At 45.6% G+C, this 24,379-nt stretch overlaps 1 protein-coding gene across 4 annotated transcripts in view; it reads right to left on the reverse strand.

The window, feature by feature from the left end:
• The window catches only part of LOC126291783 (retinol-binding protein pinta-like), a 252,495-nt gene that overhangs the window by 22,702 nt on the left and 205,414 nt on the right, over positions 1 to 24,379 (reverse strand). For all 4 annotated transcript variants that reach the window (XM_049985475.1, XM_049985476.1, XM_049985477.1 and 1 more), the window contains 3 exons: positions 18,700 to 18,856; positions 9,654 to 9,900; positions 9,033 to 9,143 (listed from right to left, as the gene is read on the reverse strand). In XM_049985475.1, coding sequence (XP_049841432.1) covers positions 9,033 to 9,143; positions 9,654 to 9,900; positions 18,700 to 18,856 — 515 coding nt within the window. The remainder of the gene's footprint in view (positions 1 to 9,032; positions 9,144 to 9,653; positions 9,901 to 18,699; positions 18,857 to 24,379) is intronic.

Raw genomic sequence — 24,379 nt, forward strand, 5'->3', positions numbered from 1 at the left:
GCGTCCGGCCATCCTGATTTAGGTTTTCCGTGATTTCCCTAAATCGCTCCAGGCAAATGCCGGTATGTTTCCTTTGAAAGGACACGGCTGATTTCCTTCAAAAATGGTTCAAATGGCTCTGAACACTATGGGACTTAACATCTGTGGTCATCAGTCCCCTAGAACTTAGAACTACTTAAACCTAACTAACCTAAGGACATCACACACATCCATGCCCGAGGCAGGATTCGAACCTGCTATCGTAGTATTTCCTTCCCCATCCTTCCCTAATTCGATGAGACCGATGACCTCGCTGTTTGGTCTCCACCCTCAAACGACACAGCCCAGCCCGGGATACATAGAAATAGGCTCGATACTCTGGTCCAACTGAACCTATCATTGATTGGAAATTGTTATGTTTAGCTAGTTGTAGACCATTAACAGCCACTCATGGAGCCGGCCGCTGTGTTCGAGCGGTTCTAGGTGCTTCACTCCGGAACCACGTGGATGCTACGTTCGCAGGTTCGAATCCTGCCTCGGGCATGGATGTGTGTGCTGTCCTTAGGTTAGTTAGGTTTATGTAGTTCTAAGTTGAGGGGACTGATGACCTCAGATGTTAGGTCCCATAGTGCTCAGAGCCATTTGAACCATTTGTACCGAATGTTCAAAGCAAACACTTCTCGTAGTATTCTTCTCTTGCTAACAGCGGTTCTTGCCGGATTTGGAATAACCGGTTGTTAAGTGAAGGGTGTCGGCCACTGTGTTGTCCATGGTGAGAGATACTGCCTGAAATTTACTTTTCTAGGTGACACATGTCGGAACCCTTTCACATGAACCACCTAAGTACAAATGGTAACTCTGCCAAAGCACTGCCCTTTTATACCTTGTTTAGGCTATACTGCCGCCTTCTCTAAATGTGCATATCGCCATCCGACAACTTTTGTCTCCTCAGTGTACATTCTATGGCACAGAAGGAGTTGTTAATAGGAAAACCATTTCAAAACAGTTATTCTCTCTGGCGAACGTTTTAATTTATTTGGAAGATTAACAAAGTGTTTTACGGCTAATTGTTACAACAGATGGTAATGCAGATCATGTTCCCTTCTACTACTGCATTGGCGATACATCTATTACTCTCAAACTGCAGTGCATTATTGTTTTCAGATTTGATGAGTGAATAAAATACGGTCTGAGCCGATGGTTAATATTTCGTATTGTTTAAACTGATCCCTGCAAGATGTACATGTGTGAACTCTATGTATAATTCTAATTGCTTCCACATTCGAAGAAAATTACAATCCAGGTAAATACGTTGAGAAAAAACTTACTCGCATTTACATTTGTCCTCACTGTTCACATATCCTCTTGAATTGAAATGCTTTCCTTGCTACTGGCAGATTGCGTTTTATATCCTCTGTACCTCAGCCGTAGTAGGTTATTTTGCAGCTCAAGTAGTAAAATTCATCTACTGCTTTAAGTCTCACTCCTTAATCTAATTCTATGAGCATCAGTTGATTTAACTAAACATCACTATATTACCATTGTTTTTCTTTTGTTGATGTTAAACCTGTAACTTCATTTCAAGACACTATCCATTCAAATCCATTCAAATGGTTATCAGAGATCTTTTGCTATCTTCTTGCTGGGTTCTTTTCGTTGATTGCTCAATGAGTAGACTGAATAACATTCGGGATAGGCTATAACCCTGTCTCACTCCCTTCTCATTCATTACGTTCTTTTCGTGCCCCTCGGCTCTTATAACAGCCTTCTGGTTTCCCTGCAAGTTTTAAATAGCCTTTCACTCCATTTTTCCCTTGCTATCCTCAGAATTTCCAAGAGAGTATTCGAGTAAGCATTATCACAAGCTTTCTATAAGTCTACAGATGCTATAACTGTAGGTTTGGCTTTCCTTGGCCTATGTACTAAGACAAGTCATAGGGTTAGTATTGCCTCATGTGTTCCTGCATTTCTCCAGAATCCAAACTGATCTTCCCTGCGGTCAGTTTCTGCCAGATTTTTCATTCTTCTCTAAATAATTTGTGTCAGTGTTTTGCAACCGTAATTAACAAAACTGATGGTTTGGTAATATTCACAATCGCGTATTGCATTACGTCAGTGAGGTGTCTCACCTTCTCACTGCAGAACAAAGTTCTGTGGTTCAGCTCCTTCCAACTGTGGATAAGAGCCATAGTTCCGCTTCATTAAAGAAACACTAGTTACAGTTGCTTCCGGGATATGGCACAAAAAAGATTGAATTCTCAGGAGTCTCGTAGTAACTCTGCTACACTCCTGGAAATGGAAAAAAGAACACATTGACACCGGTGTGTCAGACCCACCATACTTGCTCCGGACACTGCGAGAGGGTTGTACAAGCAATGATCACACGCACGGCACAGCGGACACACCAGGAACCGCGGTGTTGGCCGTCGAATGGCGCTAGCTGCGCAGCATTTGTGCACCGCCGCCGTCAGTGTCAGCCAGTTTGCCGTGGCATACGGAGCTCCATCGCAGTCTTTAACACTCGTAGCATGCCGCGACAGCATGGACGTGAACCGTGTCTGCAGTTGACGGACTTTGAGCGAGGGCGTATAGTGGGCATGCGGGAGGCCGGGTGGACGTACCGCCGAATTTCTCAACACGAGGGGCGTGAGGTCTCCACAGTACATCGATGTTGTCGCCAGTGGTCGGCGGAAGGTGCACGTGCCCGTTGACCTGGGACCGGACCGCAGCGACGCACGGATGCACGCCAAGACCGTAGGATCCTACGCAGTGCCGTAGGGGACCGCACCGCCACTTCCCAGCAAATTAGGGACACTGTTGCTCCTGGGGTATCGGCGAGGACCATTCGCAACCGTCTCCATGAAGCTGGGCTACGGTCCCGCACACCGTTAGGCCGTCTTCCGCTCACGCCCCAATATCGTGCAGCCCGCCTCCAGTGGTGTCGCGACAGACGTGAATGGAGGGACGAATGGAGACGTGTCGTCTTCAGCGGTGAGAGTCGCTTCTGCCTTGGTGCCAATGATGGTCGTATGCGTGTTTGGCGCCGTGCAGGTGAGCGCCACAGTCAGGACTGCATACGACCAAGGCACACAAGGTCAACACCCGGCATCCTGGTGTGGGGAGCGATCTCCTACACTGGCCGTACACCTCTGGTGATCGTCGAGGGGACACTGAATAGTGCACGGTACATCCAAACCGTCATCGAACCCATCGTTCTACCATCCCTAGACCGGCAAGGGAACTTGCTGTTCCAACAGGACAATGCACGTCCGCATGTATCCCGTGCCACCCAACGTGCTTTAGAAGGTGTAAGTCAACTACCCTGGCCAGCAAGATCTCCGGATCTGTCCCCATTGAGCATGTTTGGGACTGGATGAAGCGTCGTCTCACGCAGTCTGCACGTCCAGCACGAACGCTGGTCCAACTGAGGCGCCAGGTGGAAATGGCATGGCAAGCCGTTCCACAGGACTACATCCAGCATCTCTACGATCGTCTCCATGGGAGAATAGCAGCGTGCATTGCTGCGAAAGGTGGATATACACTGTACTAGTGCCGACATTGTGCATGCTCTGTTGCCTGTGTCTATGTGCCTGTGGTTCTGTCAGTGTGATCATGTTATATATCTGACCCCAGGAATGTGTCAATAAAGTTTCCCCTTCGTGGGACAATGAATTCACGGTGTTCTTATTTCAATTTCCAGGAGTGTATTTCTTGGAGATTTCCTGACTGCCAGCTACGCGCATTACGTTTGTGTGCACATTTCCATTTATGTGAAGTGTTGATTCATCACTGAACACGTCACGATACCGAAAATCTTCGTTGTCAAGCAGCAACAGTTCGCTTGCAGAGTTGGATTGTAGGCTAGAGAACTTGTAACAACTGCAAACGGTAAGGAAGTAGTTGAAAGCGGCCTTAAAAGTCTACACACAGATGTCACCCGATTAAAACATTATTTTTGAGCAGAATTAAAAAAAAGTAGAATAAATAGGAGGTAGGAGAGTTTTTTGTAGTATTCAGCCACATAGCGAGAAAAGCAGAGAACGGTCAACAAGCTAAGTTTCTTATTTGGCTGTTTAATTTAATATTTTGATTTTATGCGTGTTGAAACGGAGACAGTCAAAATTTTTCAATGTTTGTTCGATTTATACGTTTATTATACGAAATAATTTGACTGAGAGACGGAAGTGAGTTATTTCAAAAACCGATTATTTTGAGTGATTTTAACAGTCAGGTTAAACTAACGCGAAAAAAAATCGATGACATAACCGCAAACCGGTTGTTTCAGCGATAACCACCATCCCTGGTTTGGTAGCGATTTTGATTCACAAGTCGTAAAACATATATGAAGATGTTATCTGTTCTTTCGGATATGTTGTTTGAGTAACATGTCCGAAAGAATAGACACCATTGGTGACGATACAGCGCTCTACAATGAAATGATAACTAAATCAAGACCCTACGCTGCCGACAGTTGTTGATATGCATCAACGGGGACGGTTGAAAATGTGTACCCCGACCGGGACTCGATGCCGGGATCTCCTGCTTACGTGGCAGACGCTCTGTCCATTGAGCCACCGAGGGCACAGAGGATAGTGCGACTGCAGGGACTCATCCCTCTCACGCTCCCCGTGAGACCCACACTCCCAACTTAACGCCCACACACTACATTCGTAGTGCCGCTGCCCATTACACTCTTTACTCGCGGCAGACAGTCTTACCGAGTCCCGTAAGAGTTCGGGCAATACGTGTGCATCCGCACAGAAGAAGAATGTCAATTGCTGGTTAGCCTTAACTATATGAAGATGATCGGTGATCATGCAGCGATCTACAATGAAATGATAATTAAATCAAGACCCTACGCTGCGGATGCACGCGCATTGCCCGAACTCTTACGAGACTCGGTAAGATTGTCTGCCGCGAGTATTGAGTGTAATGGGCAGGGGCATTACGAATGTAGTGTGTGGACATCAAGTTTGGAATGTGGGTCTCACGAGGAGCGTGAGAGGGATAAATTCCTGCAGTCGCGGTATCCCCTGTGCCCTCGGTGGCTCAGATGAACGCCGGCACGGTAGCTCAGTATGTTTGGTCAGAGGGTTAGCTGCCCTTTGTAATGAAAACACCGATTTGATCGATCAACGACGAACTCAAACGGGTGTTTTACGACGTCCGCCCCGAGCAGATGCAACGAACGAAAACGAACAAAATGAGATTAAAAAAAAAAAGATGAATAGAGCGCTGCCATGTAAGCAGGAGGTCCCGGGTTCGAGTCCCGGTAGGATCACATATTTTCAAGTGTCGCCATTGATGTATATCGACGCCTTTCGGAAGTGTAGGGTCTTGATTTAATTATCATTTCAGTCATGAAACGTCTCTAGACCCTCTGTGCCCTCGGTGGCTCAGATGGGTAGAGTGTCTGCCATCTAAGCAGGAGGTACCGGGATCGAGTCCCGATCGGGGCACATATTTTCGACTGTCCCCTTGATGTATATCAACGCCTTTCGGCAGCGTAGGGCCTTGATTTAATTATCATTTTAGTCGTGGTACAGGTCTCCATTCCCTCGCAGCTAGGATTTTCCTCCGACCACAATTCTGACGTCATGTGTAGGGGGCCACAGCTTGTACACACGCTGAAGTGTCCGCCGCTAAGCAGCAGCAAATCCAGCAACTTCAGACACTATGAACTTCAAAAAAATGGCTTTGAGCACTATGGGACTTAACATCTGTGGCCTTCTCGCTCGGTCCAACAGCGGTCAAATGACGGCTTTCCTCGACCTGCACTGAGGGATGGAAGGTATACAGTACACAGAGGGTCTGAAGGGCAGTGAGAGAGTCTGAGCAGAGGACACAATTGAAAAGCCGGTGTCGCCGCAAGTACTGCGTGGGCTGATACAGGTCGAAGAATGGCTCTGAGCACTATGGGACTTAACATCTGTGGTCATCAGTCCCCTACAACTTAGAACTACTTAAACCTAACTAATCTAAGGACATCACACACATCCATGCCCAAGGCAGGATTCGAACCTGCGACCGTAGGCGGTCACGCGGTTCCAGACTGAAGCGCCTAGATCCGCACGTTCACACAGGCCGGCACTATGGACTTCATTCGCTACTCCAGCCTCGCTCTATCGCCTCCAGTTTGTCGACCTTCTCGCGGAACTTCGCGATAGTGCCTCTGTGTACACTGTTGGCTCTCGGACTGTGGTGTTGGGTGTGCCTTCGTCACTGGCACCATTTCCGATAGGGATGCTGCTCAGTATTTACAGCCGAGCTCTTCGCCCTGGCCGGCCGCGGTGGTCTAGCGGTTCTAGGCCCTCAGTCCGGAACCGGGCTACTGCTACCGTCGCAGGTTCGAATCCTGCCTCGGCCATGCATGTGTGTGATGTGCTTAGGTTAGTTAGGTTTAAGTAGTTCTAAGTTCTAGGGGACTGATGACCACAGATGTTAAGTCCCATAGTGCTCAGAGCCATTCTTCGACCTGTATCAGCCCACGCAGTACTTGCGGCGACACCGGCTTTTCAATTGTGTCCTGTGCTCAGACACTCTCACTGCCATTCAGACCCTCTGTGTACTGTATACCTTCCATCCCTCAGTGCAACAGGTCGAGGAAAGCCGTCATTTGACCGCTGTTGGACCGAGCGAGAAGGCGCAGTGGCTAGCGCATTGGACTCGCATTCGGGAGGCCGACGATTCAATCCCGCATCTCGCCATCGTGATTTATGTTTTCCGTGACTTCCCTGAAGCGCTCCAGGCAAATGCCGGGATGGTTCCTTTGAAAGGGCACGGCCGACGTCCTTCCCTAATCCGATGAGACCGATGACCTCGCTGTCTGGTCTCCTCACCCAAACATCCCAATCCAGCCCAACCACTGTGGCTTCCTGGACATGTTGGTCAGATGGTAAACGAGACTGCTGACTCTGTTGCCGAGGCTGCAGTCCTGCTACCTCTGTATGTTAGTTCTTCCACTCCTTCCGATGATCTCTGTGTTTCCATCTGTTGGCAAGTGATGTCACTTTGGAATCACCACTCTTTCTCCCTTCATGGGAACAAGCTCCGGGAAATTAAGCCTCTCCCAGAGGCTTGGACGACATACTCCTGGCCCTCTCGCAGTGAGATCATTTCAGCATTGAGAACTGTCGTTCTGGCCATCGCCATTTTGTACGTGGTGATACCCCACCATTTTGTGCTCATTGCTGCGTGGAGTAGCCGCTTGGTCTGGGCGCCTTGACACAGTTCGCGCGGCTCTTCCCATCGGAGGTTGGAGTCCTCCCTCAGGCATGAGCGTGTGTGTGTTGTCCTCAGCGTAAGTAATGGAATACGCCCTTTTTAACCACTTACGTTGTAATTTATGTTTACCGTTCGAGTTATCGGTCCTTTTAGCGTATAACACGCGGGCTGTCGACTGTGTTTTATACTTTTTATCCGCCGTAGCAATATGGCGAAGGACATGTAATCTCTCGTACAGGACCTCCGTTGTCCCTATGGGTTATTTTATGGAGCTTTCTCCAAGAGCAACTCCGTGTTTTTAGCTGTTTTTACTACCGTCGATTGGGCTTAACTTGTAATCACTTTTAACTCGTTTTTCGTCTTCGTGTTCTACTCTTATGACATGGCCGCGTAAGACCTTCGTTGTCTTTTGCAACCTAAAACAAGCCAGTCTCAGACTTCTTTTGGCCATGAGTACGGTCAAACACGATTTCAGCAGTTGCCCGTCAATCACGTCCTTACATTTACCCATGTTTACGTACAATGTCCTCCTGAAGCATAAACGTCTCAATAACCGCTACTGCCTTATGCTGACGTTGATGCAGTGCTCGTCCGGTTGAGCGCGCGACTCTATCGTTTCTCCGTCTGTATAGACTTCACTGATTCACTTGTGCGTGTGCACTCGACTGACTAATTTGTTGTCCAGTGACCTCCTGTGTCGCTTGAAGATCCTGAGAGTAAACGAAGACAGCATTTGGCTCAGTCTAGTCATATTCTAGCTTGAATACGAAAAAAAACGGTAACTTCGACTATTGTAAGTGGGTATATGTTGTGTACATAGTTCCGCATAGTCAGCGCGTACACAACTTTCCCAATAGAGCGCGCCCCGGTAAGCACAACAGCACAGGTGCATCGCTCGTCTGTCTCTGCACTACGAGATGGCGCTGCCATAGAGACGGACCAAATTCTGCTTCCGCCGATCCGCGTATTAATATGTAACGCAGCCAATGAGATTGCTGCTAACGTAGAACCTTTCCTCCTGGCAGATCACAGTCACGCAGTGATACCTGAATGCGCAAGGTATTATAACGAGCATACAGACGTCTGATTAGTCAGTCTGCATTCGTCTGTACACGTCTGCCTTGGTCTGCATTAGTCTGCATTTGTCTGCACCAGTCTATAGTCAAGTTTCAGTCTGCGCCTTATAATATTATCATATTCCTGTACATAGTCATGAAGAGAAATGTATAGATACTTTGTCAAGTATCAGAGATATGTGAGAATAAGATTAACATATCAAGACCAAAGGAACTTCAGATTGTCACTGTCAACAGCATCCAGAATCATGTTACTTAATATCTATGCTTTTTATTATTTTAATAAATGTGTGTGAAAATTAATCAAGTTCTGTTTAAAGTTGGACACCGTCAGTCTGCTACTCTAAGCGTGCAAGTGGCATTTCTACCGCCTGACCTAATGGCAGAAGATAAACACGCCACGATAAGACCACAAGACATATTGCTGGCACTCGCCTACTTCACTAGAGCGACAAGTCAAATAATCTGATGGTATGTGTACCGAAGGTCTTACAGTATACTATGATGCGGCACTTCAAGCGTGTAGGTTGTATCTTTTATGCAAGTCGGTGAGTGACTGCATGATTATGAGGCGTCTAAAAGGCAATAGCGTCTAAAAACGGAATGAGGACAGTCAGACAACGAAAATCTTACCATTTAGACAATTCTACACGACTACGATTCCGAAAAACAGGAAAACTTTCAATTATTAAACGTTCCGATGAGAATCTTCCTCTTTAAAAACGACATCAACGTTTTCTATGCTATTCATACCATGTCGATGAGCTCCTTCTTCATGAAGGGCTTCATGAGGGCGAGGAACTTGTCCATAAAAGCCACGACGTTGATGTAGTGGATGGCCTTTATCCTGACAGGCAGCGCTTCCTGGAACAAGCAAAGAAAGGCACCCCAGTGAAGCGATGCAGTGAGACCACTCATTCGCTAAAAAAATTCAGTTGTTGTAAAAAATTATAAAAACTTATTTCTTCAAATACAACCACAGTTCTGTTCATCTTTTAGTGAAAATGGGGTAGAAACAATATGAATGTTACAAAATTTATCAGAAATAATGAACATCACCCAAATGCACTTAGCCAAATAAAACATAAAAACTAAAATCTCACAGTACGGATTGTCTTTAGAGATGAAGACAAGAAATAATGAAGAGAGCGTTATTAATGGTAAATACGACGTTATATGCGTGAAAATGTAATCACATGTCAGTTCTAGTACAATATATTTGTCCAATGACTACCCGTTTATCATCTTCATTTCTTCTTGGTGCAGCAACTTCAATGGCCTGTACTGTAGCAGGAGCCCGTTATTATTTCTCTCACCATTACATGATAAGCTTGTTATAACCGTTGCATACGCACAGGCGACAGACTGACGCACCTGCAGGTAGTAGAGGAACCGGGAGAGGGGGCCCGGCGTGAGCCGCAGCAGGTGGCCGAAGACGACGCCGCTCATGTCGAAGATGAGCACGAGGCCGGGGGCGGTGCCCTCGCGGCGCTGCCACACGTCCAGCAGCATGAAGAAGGCGCGGAAGCAGTCCGAGTAGTTGAGCAGAGCCGGGTCTGTGTTGCGCAGCCGCATCAGCACCACGCAGTCGCCGTCCGGGGACCTGCCCGCCATCCCGTACCTGCGGCGCGACACACACACACCCCGTAAACAGCACGTGGTGAACGGATCAGCAGTGCTTCATCGCTGTTGGCTGGGCCACCACCTCGCAACACATATACACCGATGACCCAGACCATTATGCTGATGTGAGAGAAGCCGTAGGATGGTGGTGTGCACTTATACACATGGCGGTACTAACGCGAACTGAGATGTAAAAGGGCAGCGCTTTGGTGGAGATTTGTACTCAGGTCATGCATGCAAAATGCTTTACGACCTGGTTACGACCATACAGAGGGAACTGATACACTTTGAATGAGGAGTGCTAGTTGGAGCTATACACATGGAACAATACATTTCAGAAATCTTTAGGGACTTTAATATTCTGACACACACAGTGTCAAGAGTGTGCCAAGAATACAAAACTGCAGAGTAGTGGAGTTTGAGTGGAGTTGTCAATGCTAACAGACAATCAACAATGCATGAAATAACTGCAGAAATCAATGTGGGACTTGCAATGAATGTATTTGTTAGGCCAGTGCAGCAAAATTTGGCGTTAATGGGTGGTGGTGGTGTCATTAGAGATGGAGTGCAAGCTCGGGTTAGGGAAGGATTGGGAAGGAAATTGGCCATGCCCTTTCAAAGGAACCATCCTGGCATTTACCTGAAACGATTTAGGGAAGTCACGGAAAACCTAAATCAGGATGGCTGGAGACGGAATGGAACTGTCGTCCTCCCGAATGCGGGTCCAGTGGCGTTAATGGGCTATGGCAGCAGAAGACAAATGCGAGTGCCTAACAGCACAATATCGTTTGCAGAGCATCTCGTAGGCTCGTGACCAAATCAGTTGGTCCATGGTGACATGAGTCCAGATTTCAATTGGTATTAGCTGATGATAGGGTTCGAGTGCACGCAGGTCCCACAAAGCCATGTATCCAACTTGTCAGCAAGGCACTGTGCAAGCTGATGGTGGCTTCATGATGGTGTGGGCTGTGTTTACATGGAACAGACTGGTTCCTCTGGTCAAACTGAACCGATCGTTGACTGAGAATGGCTATGTTCACCTACTTGGAGACCAGTTGCAGCAATTCACGCACTTCATGTTCCCAAACAATGGCGTGATTTTCTCAGATGACAGTGCCCCATCACACTGGGCCACAATTGCTGGTAACTGGTACGGAGAACATTCTGGACTATTTGTGTAATTGATTTGGCCACCCAGATTGCCCAAAATGAATCCCATCAAACATTTATTATGGAGCATAATTCAGAGATCAGTTCATGCACAAAATCCTGTACTGTCAAAACTTTCGCAATAGCGCACAGCTATAGAGACAGCAGGGTTCAGTGTTTCTTCAGGGGAGTTGCAAAGACTTGTTGAGTCCGTGCCACTTCCAGCTGCTTTGCTACGCCATGTAAAAGAAGATATTCATTGACTTTCGTAACCTCAGTGTATAGTCACCTGTTTCATAGCCTATAGTCCACCTTAGGGACACAAAACAGCAGCCATTCTGCGTGGCAAGGTTTAGAAAAGTCCTCAACAGGTTTTTGTAGGTACGTGGTCTCAGACATCCATCCACAGCTTTCACTGTTTCCACACATTATGGGGCAGCAGTTGGTGCAACTGGCAGCTAATACTGTAGTATCCCACTTGTGTTCTTTCGGGCTCAGGTGAGGTATATTTGGTGACAAAGACATCAAACTGAGTTCACTCTCCTACACCTAAAACTGCAGCAGCTCGATTCCGGCCTTGCTGTAGTTATCCTGCTGGAAGATGATGTTACCATCAAGGCAGACAATAATGCCCATCATAGCTGATATGGCCCCTTCGATTAGTACCACAGATTCTTTGTAAGACAATGTGAACGTTCCCTTAGCACAATACTGTCACTAAAAGTCCATGTCCATTGCGCAATGGATGTTCACACAGAAGATGGCACATACAGCATGAGCATTGACCTTGTGCAACAATAAAGATGGTTTCTCTGACCAGGCGATATGCTTCCACTGATCCACAGTCCTATCTCGATTATGCCTACACAATGAATTCATAACTGATGATGTCATTGGGTAAACATGGGATCACGTAGAGGACGACTGTTGTACGTCCAACAATTTGTACTTGACCATGTGGTCCTGAAACGTTTGTGTGTGCACCAGCACTGTACTCAGTCATGAGTATAGTGGCAGTTGTGCAGCTGAGAGGATGCACTTTTAGCTGTAGCAGTTTGTCTGATACAAAATAATTTAATTTAATCTCTGTTTTTTCATATACTCCTGCAGAGAAGTGAACTGTATTGTGTCTTCTACTGTATAACTTACTCTAAGTTCTTTGCATTGATTTTAGTGCATATTGAAATGCCACTGATAATTTTGGGAGTTAGTAGTTGAGAAGCAACTCCATTGCTGTTGTATGTGAGGCAAGCTGGCAGGTGCACGGTTGCACAAAGGCCATGCAACTATGGATATTCACACAGAAGATGGCACATACAGCATGAGCATTGACCTTGTGCAACAATAAAGATGGTTCCTCAGACCAGGCGATATGCCTCCATTGATCCACAGTCCTATCTCGATTATGCCTACACAATGAATTCATAACTGATGCGGTGTATTTCCACAGAACTGAAACACCTTCGAAACTTTTCGTGCTAAATAAGGCCATAGAAGCATGGTCCTCTCCAAATGTGGTTCTCACTAAACTGGTAACTGGAATGCAACATTTTTGTTAATCATGCCTTTTACATTCTTGTGCTGATGTTTCCATAGAGACTTTCGTCCCCTAAGACATATTTATTTATGTTATTGTTGTTGTTGTGGCCTTCAGTGCTGAGACTGGTTTGATGCAGCTCTCCATGCTAATCTATCCTGTGCAAGCTTCTTCATCTCCCAGTACCTACTGCAACCTACATCCCTCTGAATCTGCTTAGTGTATTCATCTCTTAGTCTCCTTCTACGATTTTTACCTTCCACGTTGCCCTCCAATACTAAATTGGTGATCCCTTGATGCCTCAGAACATGTCCCACCAACCGATCCCTTATTTTAGGGAAGTTGTGCCACAAGCTCCTCATCTCCCCAATCCTATTCAAAACCTGCTCATTAGTTACGTGATCTACCCAGCTAACCTTCAGCATTCTTCTGTAGCAACACATTTCGAAAGCTTCTATTGTCTTCTTGTCTAAACTATTTACCGTCCATGTTTCACTCCACACAACTACTTTCACAAACGACTTTCTGACCCTTAAATCTGTACTCGATATTAACAAATTTCTCGTCTTCAGAAACGCTTTCCTTGCCATTGCCAATCTACATTTTATATCCTCTCTACTTCGACCATCATCAGTGATTTTACTCCCCAAAATAGCAAAATTCATTTACTACTTTAAGTGTCTCATTTCCTAATCTAATTCCCTCACCTGATTTAATTCGACTACATTCCATTACCCTCGTATTGCTTTTGCCGATGTTCATCTTATATCCTCCTTTCAAGACACTGTCCATTCCATTCAATTGCTCTTTCAGGTCCTTTGCTGTGTCTGACAGAATTACAATGTCATCGGCGAACCTCAAAGTTTTTATTTCTTCTCCATGGATTTTAATTCTTACTCCTAATTTTTCTTTTGTTTCCTTTACTGCTTGCTCAATATACAGATTGAATAACATCGGTCACTCCCTTCCCAGCCACTGCTTCCCATTCATCCCCCTCGATTCTTATAACAAATATCTGGTTTCTGTACAATTTGTAAATAGCCCTTCGCTCGCTGTATTTTACCCCTGCCATCTTCAGAATTTGAAAGATAGTGTTACAGTCAACATTGTCAACAGCTTTCTCTAAGTCTACAAATGCGAGAAACGTAGTTTTGCCTTTCCCTGATCTATCTTCTAAGATAAGTCGTAAGATCAGTATTGCCTCACGTGTTCCAACATTTCTACGGAGTCCAAACTGATCTTCCCCGAGGTCGACTTCTACCAGTTTTTACATTCGGCGTTAGTATTTTGCAGTCTTGACATTCTATTTTGATAGTTCGGTAATTTTCACATCTGTCAACACTTTCTTTCTTTGAGATTGGAATTATTATATTCTTCTTGAAGTCTGAGGGTATTTCATGTATCTTATATATCTTGCGCCCCACATGGTAGATTTCTGTCAGGGGCTGACTCTCTCAAGGCTATCAGTAGTTCTAATGGAGTGTTGTCTACTCCCGGGGCCTTGTTTCGACTTAGATCTTTCAGTGCTCTGTCAAATTCTTCACGCAGCATCATATCTCCCATTTCATCTTCATCTACATGCTCCTTTCTTTTTCATAACTTTGTCCTCAAGTATGTCGCTCTTGTATAGACCCTTTATACAGGGTGAGTCACCTAAGGTTACCGCTGGATATATTTCATAAACCACATCAAATACTGAGAATCGATTCCACAGATCGAACGTGAGGAGAGGGGCTAGTGTAATTGGTTAATACAAACTATTAAAAAATGCACGGAAGTATGTTTTTTAACACAAACCGACGTTTTTTACTAATCGAATCCCGTTAGTTTTGTTAGCACATCTGAACATATAAACAAATACGTAACCAGTGCCGTCTGTTGCATTGTAAAATGTTAATTACATCCGGAGATATTGTAACCTAAATTTGACGCTTGAGTACTATTCCTCCACTGTTCAATCGTGTGTATCGGAGAGCACCGAATTACGTAGAGATCCAAAGGGAACGGTGATGGACCTTAGGTACAGAAGAGACTGGAACAGCACATTACGTCCACATGGTAACAGCTTTTTATTGGTCTTTTTCACTGACGCACATGTACATTATCATGAGGGGTGAGGTACACGTACACACGTAGTTTCCGTTTTCAATTACGGAGTGGAATAGAGTGTGTGCCGACATGTCAGGCCAATAGATGTTCAATGTTGTGGCCATCATTTGCTGCACACAACTGCAATCTCTGGCGTAATGAATGTCGTACACGCCGCAGTACATTTGGTGTAATGTCGCCGCAGGCTGCCACAATACGTTACTTCTTATCCTCTGAGGTTGTAGGCACATCACGGTACACATTCTCCTTTAACGTACCCCACAGAAAGAAGTCCAGAGGTGTAAGATCGGAGAACGGGCTGGCCAATTTATGTGTCCTCCACGTCATGGTAATGTACATGTGCGTCAGTGAAAAAGACCAATAAAAAGGTGTTAGCATGTGGACGTAACGTGCTGTTCCAGTCTCTTCTGTACCTAAGATCCATCACCGTTCCCTCTGGATCTCTACGTAATTCGGTGCTCTCCGATGCACACGATCGAACAGCGGAGGAGTGGTACTCAAGCGTCAACTTTAGGTTACAATATCTCCGGATGTAATTAACATTTTACAATGCAACAAACGGCACTGGTTACGTATTTGTTTATATGTTCAGATGTGCTAACAAAACTAAGGGGTTCCATTAAAAAACGTAGGTTTGTGTTAAAAAACATACTTCTGTGCATTTTTGTATGGTTTGTATTAAACAATTACACTAGCCCCTCTCCTTACGTTCGGTCTGTGGAATCGGTTTATCAGTATTTGATGTGGTTTACGAAATATATCCAGCGGTAACGTTAGGTGACTCACCCTGTATACTCCTTCCACCATTTTGCTTTCCATTCTTTGCTTAGAATTGGGTTTCTATCTGAGCTCTTGATATTAATGCAAGTGGTTCTGTTTTCTCCAAAGGTCTCTTTAATTTTCCTGTACGCAGTATCTATTTTACCCCTAGTGATACGCGCCTCTACATCCTTACACCTGTCCTCCAGCCATCCCTGCTTAGCCATTTTGCACTTCCTGTCAATCGCAATTTTGGAACGTTAGTGTTCCATTCTGTCTGCTTCATTTGCTGAATTTTTATATTTTCTCCTTTCATGAGTTAAATGCAATATTTCTTCTGTTACCCAAGGATTTCTACTAACCTTCGTCATTTTACCTACTTGATCCACTGCTGCCTTCACTATTTCATCTCTCAAGCTTACCCATTCTTCACCTGCTGCATTTCTTTCCCCCCTTCTTGTCAATCGTTCCCTTATGCTCTCCCGGAAACTCTCCATAACGTCTGGTTTTGTCAGTTTATCCAGGTCCCTCCTTAAATTGCCACCGCTGTACATATGGTAATTGTGGAACCGTGAACTATGGCGCCGATATTACCACATGCGTTCAGACAGGACCAACGCGCTGTTATTGTTTTCTTGGCTGCCAACGGGCAAAGAATGAAGAATGTGTATGGAGCAGTTTGTCCATTGGAAGCCAAGTTTTGTGCCGGTCGCTACTCGACACGTCCCCACATCGTGAATGTCTTAATGCAGAAGTTACGCCACTTCAAGTGGAGACAAACGAGCAACGTCCGACAGTCCTGATCTGTCGCCACGCAGACATCATGCCTCCAGTGCCTTAAAACAAAAAATGAGTGGTCGACGAGGATGTGGTAGCACACAGTTACGGAATTCTTCATGCAAACTTGCTGCGCTGCTGGGATTAATGCCTTAGTGCTCACTGGTATTTTCCTCGATTGGCTTACCGATTCTGAACTGTATGGTCTTCAGATGGAAACTTTTTGGATGGCCCCTCTAACTTAATTGGGTCTCATAGAACAGAACTGAGCCGTGCGTGGCTCGTATTCCCGTCATCATGTATCTTACACCCTGTTTTAACGTACTTCCACCTCACTACGGTAATTTAAATTACAACTGTCACTGAGTTGCTCGTTTGCCTGACCATGAGCGGTGTTAGCAGCGCGTATCGATATACCCCCTCTCGTAGTATCTTTGCTTGACTGCAATTACTTCCCGGTCGTTGTCTGTCGTAAGTGGAATACGGATCGAGAGTTTGGGCTGCCAGTCAGTTGGGATGTGTCTGGAGCGCAGTTCGGACCTGCCAGTCGGGGAGTTGCAATGCGGCACTGGTGCAGTCGGGTTGGAGCAGCAGTGAGGTCTGCGTCGGCATGGCTAGCCCGACCATTGCCGCCATGCATCACTTGAGTCGGGCCACGGTGTTGGTGGATCGTCGGTCGGTCGTCCTACCGGACGACACGTTTTGGCTCTCCAGTCGTTCATGAATTGGCTGTGTGTGTGTGTGTGTGTGTGTGTGTGTGTGTGTGTGTGTGTGTCTTCGTGTGTGCTTAGTTACTGTTGGGTATCATTCAGGTCTTCAAGCAAGTGTTTGTCAGGTTGTGTGTGTATTTGGCGTTATTTCGACTGGTGACTATTTTAGACGTTGACGGCATTCTGAGGGAGTCGGTCGGTTGCTGCGGACCAGGGAAGATATCTCCGCGTTGGCTGGGTCTGCTGGCAGTCCCTGCACAGTGTCGGAGCGTGTGAAGAGCTGTCCGATCGCTACGAGCTTCGTGGCTCACCGACAGAGGACGTCAAAGTTGAGTGGTGTTTTAAGTACCCAAGCCACGTCGTTTCGGTAGTACGCTGTTGTGGAGGTTTTCCTGTGAGCAACACTGAGTGTCTGTGTTCCTGAAATTTAGCCGCCATGCTTTGGAATTAACTATATTCGTTGACTACATTTCAACTGCACGAGTGGAATTTTCTGCCTTGTGGCCGTTAGTCTTTTGTCTAGCAGTCCTGGCCACTAACGTAATTTCAGGTACCGTCCTTTCCTCACCTGTTGTTGCTGTCCAACATGATGTGTAGTTTTGACAGCTTAATACATATTTCATTGAGGATAATTACGTTTGAAACATTTTGTGCTTGAGTTCTCGTTTACCGATTGGGGGCAAGCAAGTCGTTTTGTAGGTCGGTCCGTGGTTGTCCCTTGGTTGGGTTACTGATGGATCAAGTGTAGTTGGGCTGACCACCTGTCTCACCTAAGTGAACGACGGCAGACCGACCCCCTGGAGGCTTCTGAGTGCTGTTGTCTTTATTGTCTTTCTCACCGGTGTTTAATTGTCTGTTTATAATCTATGATAGCCAATGATTTAAAAACCTCTTGGTTTTACTGTATTTTATGTAAATTAGAGGTCTTCAGCAGTGTATAAGTACGTCTGAATTCTGGCGAGTGGATATTTGCTGAAAGGTTATTTGTTGTTGTGTTGTCTTTTCTTTTAGTGCGTTTCAGCCACCTGAGACTTAACACTTTTGCATAAAGTTTTTTTTTAATTTTAGAAAATCAATTGGGAGCCTTCAGCCTCTTAAAACCTTATTCTTAAAGTTACCCCTTGAGCAAGAACATTGCGGCCTTCTGCCTTTGAAAGGTTATGGTAATTTATTTTAAAATCTTGAAAATTTTAGTGTGAGCCTCCAACCATTTGTATTACATCTCCTTTATATATATATATATATATATATATATATATATATATATATATATATATATATATATATATATATATTATTTTATTCGTAATTGTAACTGCGTGTCTTTAGCCACTTGAAATTACCTTGTTGATTTTTTTTTAAGTTTTCTTGTTTGGAGGCCTTCAGCCGTGAAAGATTTGGTGTTTGATGTGTTATTCACTTACAATAAATTACAATTTTAAGGTGACACTGACCCTAACCTTATTTGGCCCTTTCCACAGTCTTAATCGCCTGCTCTGCCCAGCAGGTTTAGGGTGTGTTTCAAGAATGATTCAGTAATGTGGGTTAGACAAGAGAGAATGGCATTCTGGAAGAGAGAATTAACTGAAGGTCGTGTTGCACAATCAGGGAAGGCTGCCAAGCGTAAGGTGGAAGGACAGTGCGATGGCTGGTTGATCTTGAATGGATGCTGTTCCCAGGATAGACGTTCAAGGCTCACCAAAGGTTGTAGCGGCCAAGAAGAGGAGAAAAGGCACGTGCTGGCGGTGCTACTCACAGGTACTCGTTGGTGGCGACGTTGACGGGCAGCAGCGGGTCGCGGTCGGTGAAGAGGTCGGGCATGTGGGTGCGCGCCGTGTACGCCGCGTCGATGGTGTTCTTGGCCGCCTCCAGCCGGTAGTGGCAGCTGTGCAGGAACAGCACCAGCTGCAGGTCTGCAACGCAAGGCGAGTCCAGTCAAGCCGGGTTGCCAGGCACTGGACGTAGCCAAGCAACAGTGTCGACACCAATCCCAAAGTGAATCTATCTTAGAATGAGATTTTCACTCTGCAGCGGAGTGTGCGCTGATATGAAACTTCCTGGTATATTAAAACTGTGTGCCGGACCGATACTCGAACTCGGGACCTTTGCCTTTCGCGGGCAAGTGCTCTGCCAACTGAGCTACCCAAGCAAAACTCACGACCCGTCCTCACAGCTTTAGTTCTGCCAGTACCTCGTCTCCTACCTTGCAAACTTTGCCACCGAAAGGCAAAGGTTACGAGTTCGAGTCTCGGTCCGGCACACAATTTAAATCTGCTAGGAAGTTTCACATAGCGCACACTCCGCTGCAGAGTCAAAATCTCATTCTGCAACATCCCCTAGGCTGTGGCTAAGCCATGTCTCCGCTATATCGTTTGTTTCAGGAGTGCTAGTTCTGAAAGATTCGCAGGAGAGCTTCTGTAAAGTTTGAAAGGTAGGAGAAGAGGTACTGGCGGATTTAGTGCTATCAGGAGGGGTGTGAGTCGTGTTTGGGTAGCTCAGTTGGTAGAGAACTTGCCGCGAAAGGCAAAGGTCCCGAGTTCAAGTGTTGGTCCAGCACACAGTTTTAATCTGCCAGTAAGTTTTGAATCTGTCTTTTTTCCTCACACAAGAAGCTTTTCAATTTTATTTTAACAGTCCGAGATATCGACAAACCTGCCAGGTTAGCCGAGAGAGCAGACGACTTGCTTCCTGGACTCGGGTAGGCGCGCCGGCTCCGGATCTAATCCGCCCGGCGGATTAACGGCGAGGGCCAATGTGCCGGCCAGCCTGGATGTGGGTTTTAGGCAGTTTTCCACATCCCGCTAGGTGAATACCGGGCTGGTCCCCATGTTCCGCCTCATTTACACAAGGCTCGCAGACGTCTGAACACGTTCGCACTATTCCATGGATTATACTCGACACAGACAGTTTGTGTACACTAATTCCGTCCCAGGGGGTACGAGGTGGCGCAAGAAGGGGATCCGGCCACCTCTTAATCATTAACATGCCAAATCGGCTTAATGATGGCTGACCCTGTGTAACTGTGGGACAAGGCTCAAGCGATACATAGATAGATAGGTCCGAGATATCGAAACAAGGTTCTCGACAGACAATAATAGCCATAGTGGTACGCATTCCTTAAGTGTAGAATGACCTGACTTTGGACGGTAATAATTACGAAACGCCGGCCGCTGTGGTCGAGAGGTTCTAGGCGCTTTAGTCCGGAACTGCGATGCTGCTATGGTCGCAGGTTCGAATCCTGCCTGAGGCATGGACGTGTGTGATGTCCTTAGTAAGGTCTAAGTACTTCTAAGTCTAGGGGACAGATGACCTCAGATGTTAAGTCTAGTGCCTAGAGCCATTTTTGAATTACGAAAAACGGGATGTGCAGGCAAGGAAATGTGTGTCGTTTGAATGGGAGCGGTCTAGAGTTTCAGAATATCGCTGTCAGACGTCAGTCTATGCGTCTTTTCAGTTTGCAGTCAGAAGTAAGGTGGCGTCCGCTCAACAGCAAAAAATGGTTCAAATGGCTCTGAGCACTATGCGACTTAACATCTGAGGTCATCAGCCCCTAGAACTTAGAACTAATTAAACCTAACTAATCTAAGGACATCACACACATCCATGCCCGAGGCAGGATCCGAACCTGAGACCGTAGCGGTCGCTCGGCTCCAGACTATAGCTCCTAGAACCGCACGGCCACTCCGGCCGGCGCTCAACAGCAGTTTGTGCTGCAGTTTGCAAAGATTGAGTCAGTGATTATAGTTCAGTGTTCTTTTTTCTTGGACGTTTTGCCACTTATCTGCCTGAACCCAAAAATATTCGTTGCTCATGTAGCCAATCTGAAGAGACAGGATGCTTGTCTAAAGGTAAGAGTGCAGGTTGAGCTCGCACAGGAAACCCAGTGACTGGAATCAGATGTCTTCAAATACTGCGGAACTGGCTTTTCCAGAACTTCAGGAGGATTCCAATGACTTCATTTTCCAACAGTATCGAGCTCTACCGCACTGGTACAACAACGTAGGTTAATTTGTCAGTAGCACTCTTCCTAAACACTGGGTAGGGCGCACGGTACTCTCAGACACTACCCTGCATTCTTGGCGTGTCGTCTAAGAGCGCCAGACGTGACCCCATGCGACTTTTTCTTGGAGGATATGTGAAGGAAAGTGTATCCATCTCCCCCAGACTCGCCACAGGTAACAAGTGAAGAGCAGAATAACCGCTACTGTAACTTACGTAAAAGCAGATACGTTTTGTAAAGTTGATGATGAAATTACCTATCATATAGATGTTACTCGAGCTGCTACTCGTGGACACATAGAACATTTGTAATAGAGTAGCTACAATTTAAAGGTTTTGCGAGTGTTTTGAAACCTATCCCGTGCTTGTACATCACTGGCCATTAAAATTGCTACGCCAAGAAGAAATGCAGATGATAAACGTGTATTCATTGGACAAATATATTATACTAGAACTGACATGTGATTACATTATCACGCAATTTGGGTGCATGGATCCTGAGAAATCAGTACCCAGAACAACCACATCTGGCCGTAATAACGAGCTTAATACGCCTGGGCATTGTCAAACAGAGGTTGGATGGCATGTACAGGTACAGCTACCCATGCAGCTTCAACACGATACCACAGTTCATCAAGAGTAGTGACTGGCCTATTGTCACGAGCCAGTTGCTCGGAGACCATTGACCAAACGTTTTCAATTGGTGTGAGATCTGGAGACTGTGCTGGCCAGGGCAGCAGTCGAACAGTTTCTGTATCCAGAAAGGCCCAACAGAACCTACAACATGCGGTCGTGCATTATCCTACTGAAATGTAGGCTTTCGCAGGGACCGACTGAAGGGTAGATCCACGGGTCGTAACACATCTGAAATGTAACGTCAACTGTTCAAAGTGCCGTCAGTGCGAACAAGAGGTGACCGAGACGTGTAACCAATGGAACCCCATACCATCAAGCCGGGTGATACGCCAGTATGGCGATGACGAATCGACGCTTCCAATGTGCGTTCACCGCGTTGTCACCAAACACGGATGCGACCATCATGATGCTCTAAACCGAAACTGTATTCGTCCGAAAAAATGACGTTTTGCCATTCGTTTACCCAGGTTCGTCGTTGAGTACACCATCGCGGGCGCTCCTGTCTCTGATGCATCGTCAAGGGTAACCGGAGCCATGGTCTCCGAGCTAACAGTCCATGCTGCTGCAAACGTCGTCGAACTCTTCGCGCAGATGGTTGTCTTGTAAACGTCCCCATCTGTTGACTCAGGGATCGAGACGTGGCTGCACGATCCGTTACAGCCATGCGGATAAGATGCCTGTCATCTCGACTGCTAGTGATTCGAGGCCGCTGGGATCCAGCACGGCGTTCCGTATTACCCTCTTGAACCCATCGGTTCCATATTCTGCTAACAGTCATTGGATCTCGACCAACGCGAGCAGCAATGTCGCGAGACGATAAACCGCAATAACGATAGGCCACAATCTGACCTTTATCAAAGTCAGAAACGTGATGGTACGCATTTCTCTTGCTTACACGAGGCATCACAACAACGTTTCACCAGACAACGCCGGTCAGCTGCTGTTTGTATATGAGAAATGGGTGGAGACTTCTCCCATGTCAGCACGTAGTAGGTGTCACCGCCAGCGCCAACCTTGTATGAATGCTCTGAAAAGTTAATCATTTGCATAGCACAGCATATTCTTCCCGTCTGTTAAATTTCGCGTCTGCAGCACGTCATCTTCGTGGTGTAGCAATTTTAATGGCCAGTAGTGTGTTATGTTTCTATCAATAAATATGGAGTTTTGTAATCAGGTCGCTCTTTTTGAAACACCCTGTATTATACAAATGGATCTTTTTATGTGTGTGTGTTTCACGTCATTTCCTAAACCACTGTACCGACGACGACTTGGTACTCATATCCCTACTGTCACGCAAGAATCATAGTTCAGACGACATGACGCCATAAACGATGGGGGTGCGCGAAGAAATGCCGCACCATGTACGCAGTTTTAATACATTTATTTTTTACTCCTAAGACGCTTCTACGGCTGACTCAACTATAGGAAATCGCTTATCGCTGGCAGCGCTTTTCACAGCTTTCAACTGCGAAGCGCAAATGGCTGTAAGCGTAAACAACAGCAGTCTGTAGAGCTATGAGAGGCGTTGCCATAGAGACGTTTACAAAATGGCTTGTGAAACGTAACTACAAATATTGTCGATAATCAATTTCTGGGTTAAATAAACATTACAGCGAATTTGTATTTTGCATACTACGATTCTTAATTAGGATACTGAACTTGTACATTCGCACGAAATGAATATTTCTTTTGCGCAACTGTTCCATAATTTCAATGGCATTTCCACCAGCACATGGAAATTAATTTTTTCGATAGTACATTTCAGACACAGTTAGTTTTATGTTTTCGTTTCGAATACAAATTGGGCAAAAAGAATACCCAGGTGTCGCCGTGTTTATCAGCTGATTTTGTTATAAAGATTGGAAACGAAACGATGACTGCTTGCAATGTACCACAGCGGAGCAGATAAAGTCGATACGAACAGTTCGATGCAATATACTTGTGGCCTATCAGGTCGGGAAGCTACCTTTGAGTGGCCTACGAACCTTACCGAAGTTACAGTGTATGCGTCCCGTGGGAGGTTTTCTGTATTCTCTCTCTCCCCTCGTCCATACTATTAGTGCTGGGGAAAAAGCATGAGTACGCCATTGGTCGTACGAAATATAATGCAGTTTAGTTTTGTTCTGGGATACGTTTTCGCTAGATGCCGCTGTTTTCGAGTTATTCGAAAAAAATGGTACAAAAATGACCTCCAAAGGCAACCGTAGCTCCACACTCGCCTGTCACCGATCACGGTTCTTAATATTTTCTTCACAGCATTCCTTCCTACCTCTGCCCAAATTTTCCGGCTATAAGAGTTATCTACCATACTCGACTCTTTTTGGTGATTACCGACTGTCCTTAATCGTGTACTTGTAAATTGTAAAACTGACGTATGTTTAAATTTTACCTCACAATTTTAAGAATTTTAACAGCATAAAATGCGCAAATTAAATCTTCCTGGTTGTGTGGTTTTCTTACTACAAGACACCTGTGCTTGTAAGAATTAAGCCTCGACTGAATTGGAAAGGTAATTAGTTTTTGCAAAACGTTTACAGAAGTATTTTTTCTTTCATTACTCTTAAATCTTCCTGTTTGTGTGGTTTTCTTACTACAAGACACCTGTGCTTGTAAGAATTAAGCCTTGATCGAATTGTAAAGGTAATTAGTTTTTGCAAAATGTTTACAGAAGTATTTTTTCTGTCATTACTCTTAAATCTTCCTGTTTGTGTGGTTTTCTTACTACAAGACACCTGTGCTTGTAAGAATTAAGCCTTGACTGAATTGTAAAGGTAATTAGTTTTTGCAAAACGTTTACAGAA

Source organism: Schistocerca gregaria, chromosome 9, assembly GCF_023897955.1.
Source record: "Schistocerca gregaria isolate iqSchGreg1 chromosome 9, iqSchGreg1.2, whole genome shotgun sequence".
NCBI classification, from domain to species: domain Eukaryota; kingdom Metazoa; phylum Arthropoda; class Insecta; order Orthoptera; family Acrididae; genus Schistocerca; species Schistocerca gregaria.